This window comes from Nothoprocta perdicaria, unplaced genomic scaffold (assembly GCF_003342845.1).
Source record: "Nothoprocta perdicaria isolate Ctin4 unplaced genomic scaffold, notPer1 scaffold_256, whole genome shotgun sequence".
Classification (NCBI taxonomy): Eukaryota; Metazoa; Chordata; class Aves; order Tinamiformes; family Tinamidae; genus Nothoprocta; species Nothoprocta perdicaria.
In genome coordinates, this window is record NW_020455484.1 from 655,923 (window position 1) to 666,065 (window position 10,143).

Genomic DNA, 10,143 nt, shown 5'->3' on the forward strand with positions numbered 1-10,143 from the left:
CTGGGCATCAAATGTTACTAGTGCCTTGCAACCATTAATAGGATTTCACTTGGGAAATTTGCCCAAGAGTTTGAAAGCTGATCTTTCGTTTGGTGAATCAGGCAGGAGGTGTTCTGAGAAGCATCACTTTTCATTAATTATTTTTCTACTTCAATCAGGAAGCGCAGAGGCATCCACAGAACTGGAAAAGATACTTCTTAGAATCTAAATGGCACTGTGTAGATAAAATACACAGATTTTATTTTCTTGAAAATATTTCCTTGACTGTGTTTCAACCCCTTCCCTCTCCCCCATCTCCATTAGCTTTTCCTTTTCTCTTTTATCTAGCCTCCTTTTAATCTTTGATCACTGGCTATTTTATGTGCTTAATCCAGATTGGACCGAAAGATGAGATTGCTGAATTTCATTACTTGTTTTTTTTAGACACTAACAGGAGCTGTTTGCATTTGAAAACAGTGAGATGTAATATCCTCTCAGTAATGTTTTCCATCTGATCTTAGAACAATATCACAACCACCTTCATGTTACAATGCACATAGCTTCTCTGAGGAGAAATTGTTCTCTCAGGTGGATGACTGCTTCATGCTGAAAAATGATGAGATTTGTTTTTTTCTCTGTCTCTCCAGTTCCAGAAACCTAATGACTTCTCACCCCCTTTCCGCTTCGGGACGGTTCCCAATGGCAGCACAGAAAGGAACATTCGCAACAACTACCCTGAAATGCACAGCTACATGGTGAAGTTCAATCAGAGGGGGGTGGATGATGCCCTGTTCTCGCTGAAGACTGGGTGAGGCTTTCTTCTTTCAAAATTGCAATAGAAGCCTGACTTTTCTCTTTACTTGTGTAGGCATTTTTAATGCAGCTTGGGCAATGAGTCTCCATTATCATTTCACGGTTAAAACTCTAGAAAGAGAGCCCTGGCACAGGCTGCCCAGAGAGGCTGTGGAGTCTCCTTCTCTGGAGATCTTCCAAACCCGCCTGGATGCCGCCCTGTGCCCCATGCTCTGGGTGTCCCTGCTGGAGCAGGGGGGTTATACTRGGTGATCCCTACAGGTCCCTTCCAACCTCAACCATTCTGTAATTCTGTGACTCTGAATAAACAGAACACAAGAGAATACTTTTGTGATTATCTTAGCTAGRTTTTTACTTTAAAAAAAAAAATCTGTATAAGAATTTCTATTTGAAAAAGAGAAAAAAAAATGGATCTTGCATAGCCTTGTGTATATTAGACTTGTTTATACTAATCCCAATGCTCTTGCTTCGGCAAGCTGTTTCATGCCAGTGGTCCTTATGCGTACACAAGAAAAGCAGAGTTCTGTGGACAAAGTTTGTTTCAAACCATTTGCATTGTTATCCAGAAATTCCTTTATTTTCCCTCCTTATGTGTATAAAAGATTATGTTAATTAGGGAGCCTTGTCAGACTAATCCCACCCCAGTGTATCAGCAGCTAATGCAGTGTAATAGAAGGTGTGCTTGAAGCTAATAGTTTGCAARTGGCCCTTCCCTCTGGAATATTTTAGCATCAAGAGCCTAACAAATACTGTTTGAATAATGAAGTGTATAAAATCTGAGCATTTGTTTGGGTAATTTAGGAAATATAGAAAAAAAAATCATTAGGAAAAAATATCTTTGAATAGCTCGCCTAATTTTAATAGCAATGAATCTGTAAAAGAACTAACTTAAAATACCCTTAATGTCTGCAATTCCTTGATGCTTATAATCAAACACCTCTATCCACAATTGACCACTTCGGTTGTCAAAACCTAGCTTTACTGAAAAAAGGTCATTTTTCTTTACACCTACATTTCATCCTTATGAGAAAGTTCATTCCAAAGCACGAACAAAGATGTTCAGCCAATTTAATTACTAGATTGACTGGATGTTTCTAAACCTGTTTGCCAGGATCAGAAGGTGCACAGACCATTATAAATGATTGTACCATTATTGAATGCCATCCTCAGAAGGTGTATTTGCCAGTGTAGTCATCATCCAGGAAATAAATATGCTTTGTCCTGGAAATATATAGATGAATTAGAACTCAACACTTACTGTAGATGTCATCCTGGCTTCATACCCATCCTTGGGCATTGCAGATAAGCACTGGGACTGAAATAATCACTATTCTGAAAATATATATGCAGGAGGGGGGGATTGAAAAGACAGCGTAAGATTGTGAAGGTCTATGGTCTTTCATCAGGAAGTGCTTAATTTCAGAATTAGGTCATTTTCTCATTGGCTGTCTCTGGTGATGTGGAAAATGCACCTTTCTGAGACTCCCCCCAAGCCCAAATGACTTTCACTGCTGAGGTGAGAAAGATTCTCAGCAGTCTATTGTGTTATCTGTCCTTCCCAGCCAACAATGGGGATTTCTTTGCGTTAAAATGGAATCTTTCTCTTGGTTTTCAGTTAAGCACTTTTTATTAAAATGCTACTCAGCATGGTAAACCGTAAAGCTGTCGCCATGGCCAATTGACATTGATAAAGATCCAGTAGGACTTTTCACAGTAACTGGGGAGTTAAATACAATGTCCTAGCTACATTTAATTTAAGAAATTATATTTTGCGTAGCTAAATCACGCCAGCAGTTTGGAGATAATCTTTTCCTTACTGCAAGCCCTGCTTTGCTATGTAATATTGATATACTCTCTAAAGTATTTTATGTTCCTGTGAGATGAAAGGCATTATAGAAATTTAAGCTATTCTTAGGACTGTTGATATCCCCATGACTTTCCCTTCATTCATCTTTACCTTGCAGTATGTTTCTATTCCAAATTTTATTTCAGATCAGAAATGTTGATTATAAAAGAGTCAAAGAGAAATACGGTCCTCATTTATAATCTAGATCCACTTGAAAATAGTGTCTAGGCACAGACTTTTGTTTCTTCTGATGAAGCTGAAGATGCAACCTGTTATCTGGAAAAGGTTCATTTCTGCCTGAGGCTAAACTGGGAATACCTTTGCACTCCTGCAGATTCTGTCTTTTCTATACTATATCCCTCTTCTTTCATTCACCTGTGCAGGAAGTTGGATGCTTTCATTTATGATGCAGCAGTGTTAAACTACATGGCTGGCAGAGATGAAGGCTGCAAGCTGGTGACAATTGGCAGTGGGAAAGTATTTGCCTCCACTGGCTATGGCATTGCCATCCAAAAGGATTCAGGCTGGAAACGCCAAGTTGATCTTGCCATTCTACAGCTTTTTGGAGATGGTAAGTGATAAGAAAAAGAGGAGTTGGAGTTTTATTAAGCAATACAAAACTCTGAATATATGCAATGGATGTTCCGTTCTCCTGACTTTGGTGATTSAGGTGTAAGTAGAGAACAGAAGATTAATTGCAAACGTTTGTTAGAGACATTGTACCAGAAATGTGTAGGGTAGTACTTATTTTATAATGTCCGTGGAGGGTAGCAGTAATATGAAATGGGACTTCAAAAGCATTTGAGATATCATAGAATAAAATCAGATATGTGTTTGAAAAATATCTTGTGAAAACAAGATTTCTTTCACAAACTTTTCAGTACCTTCAGGGTTTTGCCACGACCAAAATGACAAATTATACTGGACTTTCCACATCGTCCCACATGTTACACATCTAGAAAGAATCAAGTCATGTAGAAATTATCAAATTAAAAAATGAATGTTTCTGGAGGAAATAATTAATTCATTACTGAAAACCTCAAAAAAAAAAAAAGGATGGACTTGAGACTCAGAAGTATACTTTGGTGTGAAGTGTTAATCAGCATATTATAGTTAGCTGGTTCATCTCATCCTTAATAGAAAAATAGCTAATATTTAAAAAATTATTCTTGGATGACTATTTCCTTCTTCAAAAATATTTCTTTAGCTATCCATTTTCACTCTGTATCACTCCTTTCTGAGTCCTCTATTCTTGAATAATTTAAATTCACAGCTTGTTTTATTTCTAATGTGTTTTTTTTTTCCTGAAATCTGAAAAGAATGTCTGATGTAAGAAATACAGAAAGAACATAGAACTGATCAGCTTTAGCAGAAAATTGGCCACCCAACTGCCATGCCTCCTATACATAAGATCTCCATAAAGTTTTTAGGAGTATAATATCACACCACATAAATATATGGAACTTTCCTCTGTCACTGAATTGGACGTTCAAAATGTGAAAAATCAGCTCTTTAACAGGAGGAAAAGAATTGCCAACCTGCAAAATCAGTTTGTTTTTGAATGCTTCTCTATATTTGTGTGTGTACATCTTTTTTTTTTCTGATGAAAATATCATAATGGTAGTAAGTAGGATATGAAATTAGACTATAGAACATTCTTTCCTACTTTATACATGTTAGTAATATTTTTGGTTGGTCAAAGCTTGGAAATGTCAAATTTGGACAAAACAGGAATAAAACCAGGCAAAATTACCTAATATTTTTGAGACTAGATAAAAACATAGGCATTTTCATACCTGTCAGGAATATATTCAAAAGGAAACATTTGATTTTTAAGAAGCAGCTTTTTGAATTTTGAGCTGGAAATGAACAATGATTTTAATGAAAAATGAGTCATTTCTATCTTCTAGTACTAGTCACTGATTTTTTCCTTTATTAACCTAATATGAAAGTGGAAGTTTATGAGATGAGATCTTCAGTCAGCTGATAGACAACTTGTTCAGCATCTTTCTGTGACACTTAGGGAGTGGGGAACCTGTTCTTTTGCTAGAGCTTTCCTGGCTAATATCTCACTTTGGAAAAATCTTGTCACCTTGTCTGTGACTAACTGTATGTGCCCCTATCAGAAGTGTTGTCAGGGTATTTCAGGATATAACTTAACAGTGACCATGTAACAAATGTGGAAACAGAGTGTGACCACTGGAAACGACCTTGAATCATCTTCTCACATTTAGTCTGCTTCTGCTTGAGATCCTCAGTTACTACAGGGCTGGCTAACCTCTTTCCTTCTCTCTGTCTAGGGGAAATGGAGGAGCTGGAAGCACTGTGGCTCACTGGTATTTGTCACAATGAAAAGAATGAGGTTATGAGCAGCCAGCTGGATATAGATAACATGGCAGGTGTCTTCTACATGCTGGGAGCAGCCATGGCCCTCAGTCTCATCACTTTCATCTGCGAGCATCTCTTTTATTGGCAATTCCGTCACTGCTTCATGGGTGTCTGCTCTGGCAAGCCTGGTGTGGTCTTCTCCATCAGCAGAGTGAGTGTCATTAGTTATCAATAAAGAACAAGATTTATTTAGGCAGTCCTATGTACTGGAAATGGGGAAACCTGTCAAGATTGCCTGGTATGTGGTAATGTAGAGTGTCAGTCTCCAGTGCAAATGCTGACTSCTTTTGCCTGTTAATGTTGCAATAGTATCTACTGCTTTTCTGTGAGAGAACTTTCTTTATGGGTATCTTGACATACCTGGTCTCTGCTGGATTATGGTCACAGATATGGAAATTTTTCATGGAAATGATAATTCTTTATAAAGTGAGGTTAACTGTAATTGTTTGCTCTTTCAAAGGAATTGGCAAAGAGGTCAAATTTGGGAAAATGTCAAATTACACTGAATAACTTGGGGAAAAAAAAGCATATTTTTTGTTGTTCTGTTTATTGCAGGTATTAGCTGGACTTGTTAGTCAAGAAGTCAGAAGTTTCTAACCAAAACTCACGCCCTAAACCATGCAGAAATTCTTCCAGAGAGGATGACCACCTGAACTTAGCAATTGCTTTATGCAAATCCTGCTTTAGGGGATAATATTTACATCTAAAGCAGTTTCTAGTCATTTCTGAGTCATCTCTTGGCTTTTACTGTAGCTAACAGTGTCCCACTTAAAGCTCTCTTTTTCATTCAGCCACTGGTCCATTTTGAAGTGAGGTCAAAGCTCAGCATTTTTTACACTACTGTCTGTTGCAACAGAATTAGCTTTGGCTGTATAAAAAGTATATCATTTCTATATTGTTGAAGAGAAATGACAAAGCCCTTTGAAAGTGGGGACATAGCCTTTCTTCTATTGTGTTATTTTCCATCCTGTTCTAGTCTAGGAATGAGATAGAAGAGATGAAGTTTGGTGATCCTTAGTGGAATACAGATTCTTGCATTTTGGGATTACCTGTTAGACCTTGTGCACGTTTTTAAAATCTCTAGGAATTAATCATCCTCTAGCTGCAGAGATAATATAATGTGATGGTGCCCATTTCACAACTAATATTAATCAGCAGGCACCATTTGATAGGCCAGGGAATAAATAAGACTCTTTCCTTCCACTTCTGGGAATGGCCCTGTCATGATCTGTGTCATGGTGAAGTGAACTAATGGGGAATATGGAAGAATTAGGCACTGTTGCTGTCTGATTTGAACAGAGGACTTTCAGGGATGTCAATTTGAAGTCTGTTATCACTGTTAAATTTAACTGAAGGCAATTAAAAATCAGTGTACCTCGTGTCACTGTATGCAAAAGATCTAAATTCCCATTTGGCAGTCCTGCTGTTTCTCTGTCTTTCCTTTTCTAATTTGTGCTGATGAATAATATAGCTAGGCTTATGACAAATGAAGCTGTTCCCTTTTTAAGCACGCTCGTGTCTCATTGAGTCACAGATGTGCAGATGAATTTCAGGGGTTAAAAAGACTTACTTCCTCTCATCCACGTAGAATCCTTGGTCTTATCTTTATGCTTTAGTTTCTAGGGATATTATTTCTCCGTTTGCAATTCTATATTACACCTATTAAATTTGAATAGCTCTTACATATGCTATCAGGTATGCTTGCATCATGCAGATAAGACATGAAACAGAGGAAGAGATGGGGGGCAATGAAAAAAAATGTAACAGGATTAAAGAGAAGGTCAAAAAAGAAAGGTCTGATAGTGCAGATCTGATTGCATTTCCTTTGTTGGTGCTGTGTGATGAAAGGGTGACAAGTTTTGCTGTCCCACAAGAATTCGCTGTTGCTGTGCATTGTGCTTCCAGAACCCCTCATGTGTACTTTGCCAGAGCATTCACCTTTCTGTTTCCTCTCATTTCAGGGTATCTACAGCTGCATCCATGGTGTGGCCATTGAGGAACGCCAGTCAGCAATGAACTCCCCCACAGCAACTATGAACAACACCCATTCCAACATCCTCCGCCTACTTCGTACAGCCAAGAACATGGCCAACCTGTCAGGGGTCAACGGCTCACCACAGAGTGCCCTGGACTTCATTCGCCGTGAGTCATCAGTCTACGATATCTCTGAGCACCGCCGCAGCTTCACTCATTCGGACTGCAAGTCCTACAACAACCCCCCTTGCGAGGAGAACCTCTTTAGTGACTATATTAGTGAGGTGGAAAGGACCTTTGGCAACCTTCAGCTGAAGGACAGTAATGTGTATCAGGACCACTACCACCACCACCACCGCCCCCATAGCATTGGCAGCACCAGCTCCATCGACGGACTCTACGACTGTGACAATCCGCCCTTCAGTGCCCAGTCACGGTCCATTGGGAAGAAGCCCTTGGACCTGGGGTTGCCCCCTGCCAAGCACAGCCAGCTTGGTGACATCTATGGCAAGTTCTCCTTCAAGAGTGACCGCTATGGAGGCAGTGGGGCCCATGATGATTTGATTCGTTCAGATGTCTCTGACATTTCCACCCACACGGTCACCTATGGCAACATTGAGGGTAATGCAGCCAAGCGTCGGAAGCAACAGTACAAGGACAGCCTGAAGAAGCGCCCAGCCTCTGCCAAGTCCCGGAGGGAGTTTGATGAGATAGAGCTAGCCTACCGCCGACGACCACCTCGCTCACCCGACCACAAGCGCTACTTCAGGGATAAAGAAGGGCTACGAGACTTCTACTTGGACCAGTTTCGGGCAAAGGAGAACTCGCCACACTGGGAACATGTGGACCTGACRGATATCTACAAAGAGCGGGGAGATGAGTTTAAGCGTGACACAGTAGGAGGAAGCGGTGGGTCCTGCACCAACAGGGCACACCACAAGCATGGCTCGGGGGAATTCGGTGGAGGCAACGAGCACAAGCATGGTGTTGTGAGTGGAGTTCCAGCGCCATGGGAGAAGAACCTTACCAACCTAGACTGGGAGGACCGACCTGGGGCTAATTTCTGCCGTAGCTGCCCTTCTAAGGTGCACAACTATACTCCGGCAGTGGTAGGGCAGAACTCCACCCGCCAGGCCTGCATCCGGTGTGAGGCCTGCAAGAAATCAGGCAACCTGTATGACATCAGTGAGGACAACTCTCTCCAAGAGCTGGACCAGCCACCTGCCCCCGTGCCCGTGGCCACCAGTGCCACCTCCTCCTCCAAATATCCTCAGAGCCCTTCCAATTCTGCCTCCAAGGTGCAGAAGAAGAACCGCAACAAGCTCCGTCGGCAGCACTCCTATGACACCTTTGTGGACCTGCAGAAGGATGATTCRGCCCTGGCACCTCGCAGCGTCAGCCTCAAGGACAAGGGCCGCTTTTTGGAGGGGAGCCCCTACGCCCACATGTTTGAGATGCCAGCCAGTGAGACCACCTTTGCCAACAACAAGTCCTCAGTGCCCGCCACCAGCTACCACCACCACAACAACCCTGGCAGCAGCGGGGGTTACATGCTCAGCAAGTCGCTCTACCCTGACCGGGTCACTCAAAACCCTTTCATCCCCACTTTTGGGGATGACCAATGCTTGCTCCACGGCAGCAAATCTTATTTCTTCAGGCAGCCTGTGGTGGCAGGAGGGCCCAAAGCCAGGCCAGACTTCCGAGCCATCGTCACCACCAACAAGCCGGTGGTTTCAGCCCTTCATGGGGCTGTGCCAGCCCGTTTCCAGAAGGACATCTGTATAGGGAACCAGTCCAACCCCTGTGTGCCTAACAACAAAAACCCCAGGGCTTTCAATGGCTCCAGCAACGGGCATGTTTATGAGAAACTCTCCAGTATTGAGTCTGACGTTTGAGTGAGAGGGGAAGAACACGGGGAGGAACTGGGGGTGGATGTGGAGCGTGGGAGGGTGGGGTGGGAGCAGTCCCATCAGCTACTCTCTTGAGTCGTCCTTAGTTTGTGGGATACTGGAGTTCTGTGTAAGGCAGCACTGGTGACAAGTGCCACCTCTTTGATTTCCCCTTTTCCTCCTCCCCTTCCCCACCCTTTCCCTTTTATCTCTTTTTCCATGTTCTCGCTCCTTTCATTCTCCCCCATTCCTGGCCATTGCACTTTACAGTGACATCAGAGTTGGATATCCTTGTTTGCTCATGGTTTCATGGGACGGGAAAAAGAAAGACAGAGAAGGGGTGGGGTGAGGGGGAACGACAGTGACTCTAGTGTTTCACTCTCACTGATTCCCATCAAAGGCAGGCATGTGCACGCACACATGTGTGTAGCAGGAGGAGACAGCAGAAGCAGCGTAATGGACATGCAGGAAAATATGCTTGCTCAGGCAACTCTTCCTAATACTGCCTAGAAGAGAGTAATGTTTGAAGATGTGGAGAAAGTGAAGGGGAATAACACAACTAACCTGATGATGCACTTACATGATAGTTATTCTGAGGTTCTCGTTACACTATTTTGTGAAGACTATGGGGGTTTAGGGCTGAAATATATATATATTATATATATTTGCGTATATGCTGAGAAATTTTACGCTAAAATTTTGAATTGTTTGCTGGGGAATGTGGGGGGGGCGGTGGGAGAGAAAATGGGTTGTCTGCAGGTCTGGCTAGTGGTTTCACTATAACTATTATAGCCATAGAATCTGTGACAGACCAGTGGGAGAACTGGAAAGAAAGTGGGCTCTGAGTGTGGGAACCTTGGAAACACAGAGGCTTCTGGGAGCTCTAATAGATGATGCTGGTTTGCACTGAAATGAGAGGAGCCTGGGGATAGAGGAGAAGGGCTGGTTTGCTAGCTATGAATTGTTTGGCAGTTGTGACATATTTCAAGGGTGGGAGCAGTGTATAGTATGGGTTAGCCTGTACACAAGTATATACACTAACTTTATACTTGAAATGTTTGTGAATAAACCCACAATCCTGTAAGATGTCTGGATAACAAACACAGTGGAACAGAGCAAAAGAGGTTAGAACAAAGATGGGGAGATTTGACACTGTCACTTCGGGGGACACCATGCCTTTTTTGGCATATCTTTTTGGCAAGGAGGGCAGGACAAAGAAAGGGTTAATTTTTCTGCTCTCCTACCCTTGGACGG

General features: G+C 42.1%; 1 protein-coding gene across 1 annotated transcript in view; it reads left to right on the plus strand.

Moving 5' to 3' along the window:
- GRIN2B (glutamate ionotropic receptor NMDA type subunit 2B) overlaps positions 1 to 8,895 on the plus strand; it is a 168,836-nt gene extending 159,941 nt beyond the window's left edge. Inside the window, exons 9-12 of the mRNA XM_026040405.1 lie at positions 627 to 787; positions 3,022 to 3,209; positions 4,939 to 5,177; positions 6,988 to 8,895. Coding sequence (XP_025896190.1) covers positions 627 to 787; positions 3,022 to 3,209; positions 4,939 to 5,177; positions 6,988 to 8,895 — 2,496 coding nt within the window. The remainder of the gene's footprint in view (positions 1 to 626; positions 788 to 3,021; positions 3,210 to 4,938; positions 5,178 to 6,987) is intronic.
- The last annotated feature ends 1,248 nt before the right edge of the window (positions 8,896 to 10,143 follow it).